This window comes from Psammomys obesus, unplaced genomic scaffold (assembly GCF_907164565.1).
Source record: "Psammomys obesus unplaced genomic scaffold, mPsaObe1.curated_primary_1811, whole genome shotgun sequence".
NCBI classification, from domain to species: Eukaryota; Metazoa; Chordata; class Mammalia; order Rodentia; family Muridae; genus Psammomys; species Psammomys obesus.
In genome coordinates this window covers 19,590,388-19,604,324 of record NW_026592510.1, presented here as the reverse complement: position 1 = coordinate 19,604,324, position 13,937 = coordinate 19,590,388, and the positions used below count along the sequence as shown (strand labels likewise).

The following is a 13,937-nucleotide window of genomic DNA, read 5'->3' as shown; positions in this document are numbered from 1 at the left end:
AACAGCTGACTAGACAGAACCCCCAGTCATTTGCTTTGTTCATTTCCAAGGCCACCAAGAAATATCCTGACATTATGTTAAACAGGTACAACTGCTATTCAGAAAGGGGCTGCCATATTAAGTACATTAAGCTTCTTCAGCATTTTAAATGTTTCTCATATTATTAGTTTTTTTTTTTTTTTTTTACAACAAAAGCAAAAAGCCTGAAAAATGTCCAAGGCAGTTGCCAATTCTAAATAAACACTAAACAATGAACTTTTCCTATGTGGCTGCAAATGTCAGTTCCTCATTAAAACAACCATTTATACTTTTTTTTTTTTTTTTTTTTTGCCTGTATATTGGTTTGTTGCAGGTAACCTACAGAATTATTTGCCTAAAATTTGATTCTTTTATATTAAAAAATGCCTGAATTAAAATCATTAGATAGCAGTCTTGATGGAGACTCGTTGGATAAGCCATTTGCCAGAAAAATACAACCCATTGATCCTATTCCTTTAGATGGTGAAATTAAAAGTGTCTTTGCACATTTGAGTGTATGTCAACAAAAGAAATTGAGCTCTGTTGACCCCACATGGGGTAGGTTTTTAGTATTTTCCTTTTTCTTCTTGTTGTTTTGAGACATCATCTCACTATTGTAGCCTTCACTGGCCTAGAACTTGCTTTTTAGACCAGGCTGGCATCAAACTCAGATACCCACTCTCCTTTCCCTCCCAAGTGCTGGGATTAAAGGCGTGCACCACCACACCTGCTCCCAAAGAGGCTTGGAATGCCTCAAAATCCAACCATTTTTGTGCCCATTGTACCTCTTTAACTGTGGTTTAGCCTTGGATGCAGCCCCTAAATCCTGGTTCAGACTCTGTATGAGTGTTAGCTCAAAAAAAAAAAAAAAAAAAAAAAAAAATGATCCCTGCTTATCCAACATTGGAAGCTAGCTATCCCCAAGTTGTTTTTTGTTTTTGTTTTTTTTTTGTTTGTTTGTTTGTTTGTTTGTTTTTCTCTTAATAGATGCCATGACTGTCCGTGTGGCTTTGTTAGAAAGCTTCGCACTGGCTTTCACCTGAGTCAGATATGTACTCTATCAAAGAACAGAGCCTTCCCAGCTGTTCCATTCTTCCATTCCCACAGCATTTGAAAACCTCTTCCTTCCCTGTGCACAACACACCTGACCCTCACTGACCACCACTGAGATGGCTCAGCCCGACAGCTTTCTTTGGAACCTTAGATCCACACAGAGGAAGGACATACTTTTAAGGGGTCTATACTATACACAAACCCACTCTTAGTTTGCGAATGAGGAAGAATCCATATGCTGCCTTTTGGGTGACAGCACTAAAATGTCTTCAAACTGCTGTTTTCTTTTAAGAGATCACCCAAAGTTAAAAAGCAGAAAGGCTGGACTTGGAAGATTGCCCTTTCTTGATTCTGTTCCAGCTCCCCCGGCTTTTGCTAGCTCACTGCCCTTATTCATTAGAGTTGCCAAATTTTGTCCATAAAAGTTCCAGACCACCAGCAGGGTGAGGAAGGGAGAAAGGAAGGGAGGGGGCAATCTTCATCGAGGGAAACAGCCACCTGATAATTTTAGAAAAATGCTGAACTAGCCACAGGCCCTCATGAAAATGGATAAATTTGCTTGTTCAATTAATCTCAATGGAAAAGGAACTCTTGCATTTAAAAGGGATTAGTTCGACTGGAGTGATGGCTCTGCAGTCAAGAGTACGTGCTCTTTGGGAGGACCTGGTTTGTGTGCCCCAAGCCATATGGCAGCTCAGGGGTATCCAACTTCCCCTCCTGACCTCTCCAGGCACCAGGAACACATGCAGTGCAGATCCATACATGTGAGCATAACATTCACACACATATTTTAAAAATAAAAATATACTCTTTTAAACCACTCTTCCCATTTTTTTTTGTTTGTTTTGTTTTAACTTACCAGAGAAGAAAAAAGTAAAAGCTGAAGTGTGCTAGATATTAAGAATTGATATAAGGAGATTTTGGAGTCTGTTAGCATAGTTATCACACAGATATGGATATCATGAACAGCTAAGTTACACAGACATGCGCCCCATTGAAGGCTTTGATTTCGTTACTTTATATGGCTACGCTTCTCTTCCTGGACCTGTCTTGCTTAGGTGGTATTAGAATTCACAAGTGCACCTGAGCACTGCCAGCGCCCAGGATTGGTGAGTGTCCTGTCCCTCTCCTACACCAGCATCAAGCAGAGCCGACCCGGGCAGTCTTTTCTTTCCATACATTGGAAAATCCTCATTCTTGTGAACACAGAAGGCTGACTGTGTTGTGTCTAAACAAAATTCAGATGTTTAAAAGGTTTCCCTTTATGTCTAAAATATTTATATTATTTGAGCTACATAATTTTTTTTTTCAATATTTATGTTCCCTGCATAAGAACAGCTTTGAAAAGCAGGAAAAAGTGGCTTGGATAGATAACCACTGGAGGTATTTGAGGTTTTGTCGTTACTATTATTATTATCTTTTAATATTTCTGTATCTTGAGTAATGACTATATCTCAGACCTGATGCCAAAATAGCATCATTTGTTCTGGTATATATTTGGGATAATAAGAATAGCAAATGGTACCACATTAAACAGTTTCAAATGCCCCAGCCAATGATGCTAACATGGCAGTAAGAGTGAGAGAATATTAACTCCTTTCTGCTTGTGTGTTTGTTTGTTTATTTCTTGCACTCAGGACTAGCTGCCTTTACAATGATCCAGAAATGACTTCCATGGACAAGGAGTAAGAATTCACCATCAATAACTGCTATATGGTTACATGTAGTATTGTATGGCTGAACTCAAAGGGAAGCGAATGAATCCAGGACTGGGTAAACCTGTTAAGATGTTCAGATTTCATGGGCTCTGTTCCCGAAACAACTGTTTTACAGACACGTTTGCCAGCCACTGTTGTCTTAGCAATTGCCGCAAAGGACAACTGAACGCTTTACCTAACTTTCCACTTTTCTGCTCCAAAAATGAGAAAATGAATTTGGGGACAAGTTGTACGAACATTGAGGCGAAAGGAATGCAACTCTGCTTTCAGAATTACATCACCTGTTGCAGTTAGGAAAAGCTGAACCTCCCATATGGATTTAATATTTTGGTAGATGACAGAGAAATACATTTGCTTTGTAAATTCTAAGAGGCAGCTGAGCCTGCTTGGGACCTCGGAATTATATAGTTGGATATTGCTGTCCTGTCAAAAATAGAAATTGGACTTGCATAGAGTTCTTAGCCTATGTCAGACTCTGTAAGAAGTCACACTCAGTGCTTGATAATCATCCTAGAATAAGCTTATGAGGACATTTTACAGAAGAGGAAAGGGAACTGTAAATAAATAAAGTACGTGACTAGCCAATGTTTTGCAGCCACTTAACATAAATAAATAAATAAAGCCTCAAGGTAGAATTTGAATCCTGACCTTGCAGACCTAGAGTTCATGGCTTTCAAATCAGAGAGGTGGTCTGTACTGAAATGGTTTCTGCTACTCATCTAAGAAAGGACAGAAGTTGTTCACATGGGACTTGCCACATCAGTTTTGGCATCCAGCAAGAGGATCCTAATTTGAGTGGCAGAGAAATTCAGATTGTTCTTTTTCCCAGGGACCAAGAAAGGCAAGCAAGATCAACTCAAATACATCTCCCTTGTCACTGTCCCCTCCAGGTCCAAAGAGAAGCTGGGAAATCAGCTCAGTGTCTGCAGCTGCCTTGTTGAACTTACAGCTTAAAGGAAGTTTGGGGACAAAACACTAAGTCTCAACAGCAACAACAAAAAAGGAACAAAGGGCAGGACAAATGTTGTAAGGGAGCCTTCCTAATCATGTAGCTTTTTCCTAAAGGGCACTCTTGTCCAACCCTTTACGATGACAGTGCCAGGTGCTTCAAGCAAACCTTTTGCAAAGCAAATGTATCTCAGTGTCTCAGGACATTGTTAATACACCTTTCCAAACATAGAGTATTCCCTCCCATTGTGAAGCAATGCCCCTTGAACACCAAACAGCACCCATGGGTCAGCTTGCCCACCACTTGCCTATTGCTGCTACATCTGGGGGTTTACCCACTCCTCTGCCGGCCCTGTTTGTCTGTTCCTCACTGGCGAGAGGGCTTTGGGGTTGCTATAGAGGGTGACACGTCTACTCCTGTATAGGTCCTTCCGGGGCTGGGTGGGAGGGAGGAGAGGAGGGGTGCTGCCAACTGTTGATATTACTTCCTGTTCTTAGAAGAACATAGCCTCTAGAAGCTTCCCTTTTCTTCATCCCTGTCTTTCCTGAGCTCCAACCAGTCAAGTCGTCTCCCTAACCAGCAGGATGAGGCCCCAGATGGGGACCTGGTTTCTTTGCTTGCTTAGCATCAAGGGCTTTGTTTACCTTCTCCTGGCTTCTGGGGATGTGGAAGAATCTTACATGGAAGCATTTTACACCTGTAGCTAGGCCTGGATGGATTGACAGCAAATCGGCCCAGGCCCCTTCAAGGGGGCTTTGTCCAGCTAAGAATGAAGTGAAATGAGATACGCAAGGGTCCTATAGTGGCCTCCCATTCTCCTCAGAGAGAAGGAACATTATGCCTGCCTCTTCCATAAAGATGAATATTTTTAACTACTCTTAAACAGGATTGCCACACACCTTGTAAGGAATCTTATTTAGTACATGCAAGAAGTGAGATGACCCTGTCACTGAATGGTAGGTCCTTCTTGTAGAGGATCAACTCAGCTATGGACAGCTAAGCTCATCTTCCCAGGCAGGAAGAACACCCCCCCCCCCCATCTACATTCAGTTCTGGTCAAAAGTTGCCATCAGTTTCATTCTCAAAAGGGACAGTTAGGAAATTACCTTCAGTGCTTTTCTCCCTTGCTTTAGGTTAGGATTTTATTCATTCATATCACAAAGTTAAAGCAGGACTGTTTCTATTTACTTTGTTTAAATTATGTGATCAATGGCTGTGCGTGGTGAAGATGAATTAGAAGCACTGACAGCGCCTTCATTAACCACACAAGGTAGCTGTTGTTTCAAAAGCAGAGTCGTTTCCTGTGCCAGCTTATCAGGAAGTTGTCTGTTTGGTTACCAAAAATCAAAGCAATGATTTAAACCCCAAAAAGTTTTACAGGGGAGTCAGAACAACATCAACAAAAAGTGCTGAGGTGTATGTTCTAGTGTGTCGGGTCAGGTATTTGCCAAAGGCCCAGATTGCAAAACACAGTGACTATCCACTTTAAGAAGTTTGAGATTAGGGAATACCCTTGTGTTTTCAGGAGAAAACTGAGTCAACTCCATGGGAGAAAGAATAAAATTTCAGTTACCAACTCAGACCTCAAACTGACTTCTGAGTGCATTTAAGAACATCTTAGAAGAAAATGCAATTTTTTTTTAATGACCTGCTTTGTAAAAACATGTTAGAAACAGGAATGGGAGTCTAGTAGACAAAAAAAGACGCTGCCCAAGGAAAGTCCGGCAGATAAGTCAGATCCTTGAAGGCACAAGAACAACTTACCCCCGTGTCTGCCCCTCCCGAGCTGCCCCTTTCTCACATCTGTCACAGCAGACTCTCCAAACTCCTTAAGAGAGAATGTTATTGCTAAGTTAGACCTCTTCCTTTACTAGTTGTGAGATAGACTGTGCCAATCTATCTCAATGGGACACAGTCCAGAAATGGGACCTGGGAGGGTGTGGATGATGGACAATGGGCTCAAGGGAGCACGGCGACGCAGTGCTGAAGCTCCTGAGAGAATTCCAAAGGGAAAACTCTTCACTAGTACACCCTAGATGGACAAGTGGTCTAGGTCACACGTGGCTTCGTCTGCAAAGTTACTAGAAGGGATGTGCTTTGCCCCATGGGCCACGGGAAAATCCACCCCAGGAGCCACTGATGGCTCATAAGAGTGGCGAGAAATCCAGACTTCCTAACACACGGCTTTCAAATTATTTGTTCCTCCCTTTATCGTGACTGGAGTTCTCTGACTGTTCACTCTAGTTCCCTTTCTGTGTCATGGATGTAACAAGACAGTTGTATGATGTTCCTTAAAAGCTGGAGGAGAGACCCATGCAACTCAAAGAGAATGAATGCTTATTCCACGTTGCAGAGGAGCTAGGAGATCCCGGATAGCAAGTTGCTGCTTAGACCCCCCGAGACCAGTACGCAGACCCAGTTCCAGGATGAAGGCCCTCCAGAAGGCTCCTGGTGTGCGCCCAGGCTCAAAGGGCAGAGAACCTGGAGTCTGAGGTCCACAAGCAACTGCAGGGTAAAAGACTCCTAGCCAGGATAGGGCAGTGTGAACAGAGAGCAAGTCCCATCCGGCTTCTTCCACGTGCCATGCCAACCAGCACCCAGTCTGGTCGACACTGCCACTCTCGTGCAAAATGGGCCTCAGTCCAGTCTCCCATGGCAGATGTATTCTCAAACACACCCACAAATGTGCTATACCATCTCTCCAGTCAAGTGGACACCAAAAACCCGAGAATCACAAGGAAGAAAAGTGATTCACTAGAAACAGGAAGGCATAGTGATGGTCTTCATCTGATTTGAGGCTTTCTGTGAACCTTTCCTTCCTGGGTCCTTGTGAAAAGGTATAAAATGCTTCCAGATGCAACTTTGTAAAAAAAGAAGCAGAGTCTGTTTTTTTATTTTTAAATTTTATTTATTTGTTTGTTTGTTTATGTGTGTGTGGGTCTTCTGCCTGCCTGTACGTCTGTGCACTATGTGCCTGCCTGGTACCCACAGAGGCTAGAAGAGGGCACCAAATTCCCTGGGACCGGAATTACAAACAGTTGTGAATTACCACGTGGGTTCTGGGAATTGAGGACCTCTGGAAGTGCAGTCAGTGACCTTAACCACTGAGCCATCTCTCCAGCCCCCAGGGTCAATATTTTCTAGAAAAACTTAACAACTGGGGGATGTTGTTCTAGCATAAAAAAAATCTTAGGCAATTTCTTTAAGTTATTTGAAGGAAGATACAAATGAGTGACACCTGAATTATTTTTTTTTAATTCTTTATTAATTACACTTTATTCACTTTGTATCCCCCCCTGTGGTTCCCTTCCTCCTCCCGTCCCAATCCCTCCCTTCCTCCACCCTCTGCATGCCCCTCCCCAAGTCCACTGATAGGGGAGGACTTCTTTTCCTTCCTTCTGATCCTAGTCAATTAGGTCTCATCAGGAGTGCCTCTGTTGTCTTCTTCTGTGGCCTGATAAGGCTGCTTCCCCCTCAGGGGGAGGTAATTAAAGAGCAGGCCAATCAGTTCATGTCAGAGACAGTCCCTGTTCCTATTACAATGGAACCCACTTGGATACTGAACTGCCATGGGCTATATCTGTGCACAGTCCTTGGTTGGAGTATCAGTCTCAGTAAAGACCCCTGTGCTCAGATTTTTTTGGTTCTGTTGCTCTCCTTGTGGAGTTCCTGTCCTCTCCAGATCTTACTGTTTCCCACTTGTTTCCCAAGATTCCCCACACTCTGCCCAAAGGTTGCCCATAAATCTCAGCATCTTCATTGATAGTCTGCAGGGCAGAGCCTTTCAGAGGTCCTCTGTGTCAGTCTCCTGACTTGTTCTCTCTTTTCTCTTCTTCTGATGTCCATCCTCTTTGCCTTTCTGGCAAAATAGGAATTGAGCAATTTAGCACCCGAATTATTTTTGAATGCTCCTCATTTACTGTGTTTTCTCTCACCTGCCCTCTTCAACCCAGTATTGACATGAAGCTGAAAGAAAAGCCCTAGCCGGCCGGCTGGAAGAGGGATCATTCTCCGCCTCATGGTTCTGCAAGCAACCTGGATGGTGTCATCTCCACTCTGCACCACTTGGTGCCATTGGAAATTTCCAAAGGGGGAAAGATGGGAAGAGAATTTGTTTACTGTTAATGTATTTTATGAAATGTTGTGTATTTTCCTATTTTGCCAATTATGTGCCTCAACGGTTTTAGTTGAACCTTAGCAAGAAAATAGGACCTTCCACTTTAATATTATGCTAACCCTTGGTGCACTGGGACTTGGTTCCTTAGACTGGTGTTTACCAAAAGAATAGCCTAATTCTGCTGTTAGACAGCTGTGGATACATTTCCGTAGACTGAATTTCCCTACAGAGCTTGCTCTAGATTTAAGATGCAAAGGACTTGCCTTGTTCCAGGAACACAGCTCTCTAGAAGTCTATGAAATGCTGAGTCTGAATAGGACAGACAAACAGATATGAAATCCTCATCAGCTAAGGCAATTGCTCCCTTCCTGTCCACTTAAGTCATCTTCTAGTTTTTCAAAAGAATCCCAAGTTTTCTAACTCCTGTAAGCTTTACTTTAACGTGTGTAAATTGCTCCTTCAGGACATCATTTCCCTAATGATCTTTGAGGAACTTCGTATTGTGAAACTTAAGATGAACGTCAAGTTTTCAATAGCCAACTATGCTTGAGGCCACAAAACAGGCTCAAACCTTTACACTGAAAGTGCCAACTCCAAGGTGGCCCACTCAAAAATTATTTGGTTAACACTGAATCATCCAAAATTAACACTCAGATGCATTGCAAAAGCATTCTGCTGTAAGATGTTTAAAACCAAATGCAAGTATGTACCAGCCTTTACAAAATAGGTTGTTTCTTGTTTTTTATATACGCCTTAAACTGCCAGTGCAATTTCTAATCTGTGGATCTCTGGCAGAGGTTGGCAAGTTATGCTGAAGCTAGGGCACCACTACAAGAAAAAGTGGTTTCAATACTTACGGTTGAAAAAAGTAATACTTAACCATATTACACAATCTTACAGATATTACTAACCCAAAATAGAATACTAGTGAAAACACTGAGCCAAACTTTGTTCTCATGCTGTCCTGCTGTCCGAGGCCTCTTTCACACCTTCCTTACCCACCAGAACTGAAGAATGACAGCAGACAGTTCTCCACAAAGCCAAAACACTATCTTTACAGGAGGAAAAAAATAAAAATTGTGCTGACCCCTACGATACCAAATACCCCATTCCCACCCTGGTTTCTGCACTTTTCGTATTTATTTGAATGTTTTCACCAACTGGGAGGACAGGGGTGCCTGTGTCCTTACTAGGCTTCCAGCTAGGACTTTGGAAGCTCACCCCCAAACACCATGACATGAGCATAGTTACCCCATACTCGGATTTGCTCACCTGCTTAACATATTAACTCCATCATATCCACATTGAACCTATGAAGTCACGAGGACCTCAGAGTTCCGCTCAGCAAATCTGTAGACATGGAACTGCAGAAATCGAGTGCTTTTCACAACCGACTAGATATGGCGACAATCCCACCATTCGCGTTTTCTTTGAGTCTGTGTTTGTTAAGATGACACAGGTGACATGACGCAGTAAATTTACTGTGATCATTTTCAATTAAATGATGTGGTTTGGAATATCCTATGGGCTGTAAAATCATTCCAATATTCAGGCATATGCTCTCTTACTATCTTTAAACAAACAAACAAACAAACAAGTTATGTTAATTGCACGTGCTAGAGAAAAGCTGCCATATTCATCAAGTGAATTAGGCTTCTAGCTACTCCTGGAAACATAGCCCATAAACAGGTAGATGTAACTCTCACATCACTCGGCTCTAGCACCTGCATCCAGGGCATTCTGGCTTTGGTCTGGACTGCCAGGAACTGCTTTGCACTTTTTTCCTGTAGATTTGTAGTTAAGGGAACATCAAGGGGTTGTTGGGATGGAAGCAGTGTTTTCACTAAGCAGCAGCTACTATTGAGCTGGCTTTTGACTAAGGGATGGAAGAAAACTCTTCACAGAAGATGGGTGTTGAAGAGGGAGGACAACTGGAGGTGGAGGAAGACCCCAAAGTTCCTATTGAAGCCATACAGTGTTATATAAGGTTCCTCCCTAGGGCATACTGATGAGCAAAGAGGTCACTCCCCATAGCCTCCGTCCTTAGGATGTAATTTTGAGGATTCCTTTATGGTTCTGCACGACCCTTGTCTTATCACAATGCCCAGTAGTCTGCTAACTTTAGGAATATCTAGGTGTGCACAAATTAACCTTTTATATATCGCAAGAGTTTTCTACATGCATTGGATTGCTCAGATTAAAGTATATATTAGACTTGTTTTGGCAAACAGAGAAATTCTACCTGGAAAGTATGGGTTAAAAATATTAAAATATGTAAGAACTCAATATATCTATCTACCCTTGCTGTGTAACTCAAAAATAAAAATAGATTCCACACATTGTGGTTTCCTTTTTCAGCTCGGCTTCCCTTACCATGAACATGATATGCTTGGCCCTTGCCACAGGCAAACTCCATATACTTTGACTTTCCTGGACATCTAAACTATATGATTCTCTTTCTAGTTTTACCCTCCAAGTCTTGGAATTTTTGCACTGTAATTTTAAAATGTATCATTTACTCTTTGATAGTTTCCCCTCATTTCATGGTTGCTTTATTGTGCCTTTTTCTGTCACTTGTCTTTTCATAACATTTTTATTTTAAAATTAAAATGTAGTTGGGGCTTGGGGTTAGTTCAGTGGTAAAACATGCTCTTAGAGTGAACAAGGTTCTGTGTTTGCTCCCCAGAAAAACTCTCTTTCTTTCTCTCTCTTCTCTCTCTCTGTGTGTGTCTCTCTCTTGCATACATACACATATAGTCACATATACACAAACATACATACACCATACACACACATACCATCACATACACACAGACATGCACACAGACACACACACACACACACTCCTGGAGGGGGAGGGAGCTGTCATCTTAACCTCGGTTGTCTTTGTTTCCCTGTTTGGGTTCTGGAATTTTTGTTTGTTTCTTGAACTTTCATAGCCTTTAGGCAAAGCCAGAGTTGGAAACCATGATTATACTTTTTTTTTTTTAACTAAATAAATAGTTGTGGAAGGCTAGGGATGTGTCTCAGCTAGCAGAGGGCTTGCCTAGCATGCGCAAAGCCTTGGGTTCAATCCCCAGTGCCACATACACCCAGCACAGCATCACTCACCGGTGGTCACAGCACTGAATAAACAAAACATTAACAAAAAGTGACGATTTTAGCGTTCTCAGGACCTAAGGATGAGTTCTGGCCGACAGAAGGATTGAGGAGGGAAAGAAGCAAAGATGAGGCAGAAGTAATCACAGACAAAAGAATACCAGACTGCGACACCGTGGACCGTCACCTTGCTGCTGTAGCCTAAGGTGGTGGGGATGGGAGTAGACTGGGTGGAGTGAGGTGGGTACACAGTGTTTGACGTGGCACGGCCCTGAGGGGCAGCAAGCCACACATTCAGAGGAGCACTTACATCACAGGGCAGGGGTGGAAAGGTAAAACAACAGAACAAGACACCTCAACATTTTCCAGCACACACACACAAGCTAAACAAAGATAGGCATTATGCAAACCCACATGTTTCCAAGGACTTAGCACACTCTTCGGAGTGATGAGGGGTAAAAGGGGGAGCCTAAATTATATCCCAAATAAAGAAGGAGCCTTATGGAATGAAGTTTAAAAACTTTATAAATGAAGACAACTCAAGCTTTCAGCCTTCCATGCCAGGCCCTTCAGGGGAGGTCATGGAAAAACTGTGCTTAGGCCGTCTGGGTCTCCAAAGGGCTGTTCCCCCTTGCACTGTCTCCTGTGCCATTTCACTGAGTGAGCTGTGTCAGTGTGCATAGGCCTTGCCAAGAGCCGCCCTGATTTCATCATTGTAGGCAGCCATGGAGTTTTTAATTCAGCCAGTGAAGCATTGATCCTCACTGTGCTTTGGGAGATACTTTACAGGACTAATCTTCCTAGATAGTTTTATTCACATTGACCCAAAATAACTTTCTTTAAAGATTAATTCTTTTAATGTGTATACATTGTCCCCAATGTGTGTGTGTCTGTGTATTATGTGTCTGTTTAAAAACACCTATTTAATATGTGTTTTGACTGAGCCTGTGGCCAAGAGCTTGAACATTTCCCATGCCAGAGCAAAGCTCTCCTGCACATGCAATCTCTCCAGAAGACATGTGACAGAGCTGGAGCTCTGTATGGCATGTGCTCAGCAAACACAGATCCTGAATCTGGTCCCTAGCACCAAAACAACACAACGACAGAAGAAGACACATCATAGCCCTCATGCATTTAAAAATATTAAGCAGCATTCATCACTACACGTGGGAATTACCTTAAATAGAGAAATTATCAAAAGGGACAAAAGTAAAACATAGGAAAAGACGCTTGTGTACCCAAGCTGAGGTGAAGGCATAACCCCACCTGTTCAGCCTCAGCTGAGGTTTCTATCTCAGGTGATGCAAATTTGCCTCTACTCTGCACATATCCTAAATGACCATGAAAGTGCCATGAGTATTGATTTGGGCAATATAAATAAATTTTAGCAAATGAATTTACAACAGTGGAGTTCTCAAATATTGAAAATGTAGTCTATTCCATGACCTAGCACCCTGAAGCAACACATACTGATTTCAGTGTCTGAGGGTCAGAAAGGTAAGCACAGATTAGCTGGGTTCTCCTACAAGTACAATCTAAAGGTTGGTCTGGGTGTCTAACAAGTCTTTGTTAAGATTTCACCGGAGCAGAATCCATTCCCAAGCTCACCTGCCTGGCTTGGGGCAGGATTAACTTTATTGGTGGCTGTTGGACTGAGGCCCTCATTCATGCTGCCTGTAAGCAGAAGCCCTCAGGTCTTTGCCTTGTGGATCGGTCCAACATGGACACCTTATTGAGAGGAAGAAGCAGAGGCAAGCAAGATAGAGGCACCTTTTTTTTTTTTAAAAAAAAAAAATAATGTCATTCATTTCAGAAGTGATATTTTCTAAGCTGTTCTATTTTTTTATCACAGACAAGTCCATAGACCCAGTCCACTCAGTGGGAGAGTGTCACATAAGGTACACAAACCAGGAAGTGGGGATTGTTACAGCTGCCTGAAAAGTATGTTTGTCGTACCCTCAAGCGTTCTGCAGCTTCCTTGGACTCCTGCTCCCTCTCACCTGTTAGTGGATGTATTTGCCCAGTTTTCTCCTTTGCTTTCCCAGGAATTCAGCAGACACATTTCTTCAGATTATGTGCACCCTGGTGTCAGTCTTGACAGCAAACTATCATTTTTCCTCTCAGGGTTTGAGGGAAAAGGTTAAACTGTCTGCCCTATCTTGATGATGCCGTTTCTCTACCCTCTCACTGTCTTTGAGGTCATACACATGGGGATTTAAATCTTGGTTCTACTTACTAGTTTGTATTGCTTTGAACAAGTTGCTTAACTTCTGAGAGCCTCATTTTGTCCATTTTTTAAAAATGTAGATCAAAGATTCATCCTTCACATTTATGTAATGGTTAAATTGGAATCAAATGCCCAACTCAGGTCTTAATACAGAGAAAGCATTAAAAAAAAATCTGGTCTCTCTGCCTCCCATCCCTCTACCCCACCCCACCCTTTTTCTTCACCTCTCCACTGTCCGAGCTCTTCTGTGATAGGCTTCTGTGATAGGCCAAGCCCACTGCTAGGTCCATCTTTGGTTTCTGCCAACCATGCATGCATCTCATTTCTTTTTCAACTCCTCTTCCAAACAAACAAGTTTGTTTTGTTTCATTTTAAACTCTGATAGCCATTGTAGTGGTGAGTTTTATATCAACTTGACATAAGCTGGTGTCATTTGAGAAGAGAGAAATTCATTTCAGAAAAGGCTCTACTGGATTGCGAAAGTTTGTGGTGCTTTTTCCTTACTGATCATTGCTCACTCGGGGTGGTGCCTCCCCTAGGCTAGTGGTCCTGTACAAGAGAACAGGCTGAGCCAGCCAGAATGAGCCAGCCAGTAAGCCACACTCCTCCATGATTTCTGTTTCAGTTCCTGTGTCCAGGTTCTTGCCTTGAGTTTCTGTCCTCACTTCCTTCAGGGATGAACTGTGATGTGGAAGTGAAAGTAAAATAAACCCTTTCCTCAACATTGCTCTTGGTCATGGTGTTTAACCACAATAG

At 42.5% G+C, this 13,937-nt stretch overlaps 1 protein-coding gene across 2 annotated transcripts in view; it reads left to right on the top strand.

Moving 5' to 3' along the window:
- The window catches only part of Prune2 (prune homolog 2 with BCH domain), a 195,805-nt gene extending 185,613 nt beyond the window's left edge, over nucleotides 1-10,192 (top strand). For both annotated transcript variants that reach the window (XM_055613838.1, XM_055613839.1), the window contains 2 exons: nucleotides 2,709-2,756; nucleotides 7,692-10,192. In XM_055613838.1, the coding sequence (XP_055469813.1) occupies nucleotides 2,709-2,756; nucleotides 7,692-7,722 (79 nt within the window). In that variant the 3' untranslated portion in view covers nucleotides 7,723-10,192. The remainder of the gene's footprint in view (nucleotides 1-2,708; nucleotides 2,757-7,691) is intronic.
- Nucleotides 10,193-13,937: the final 3,745 nt, after the last annotated feature.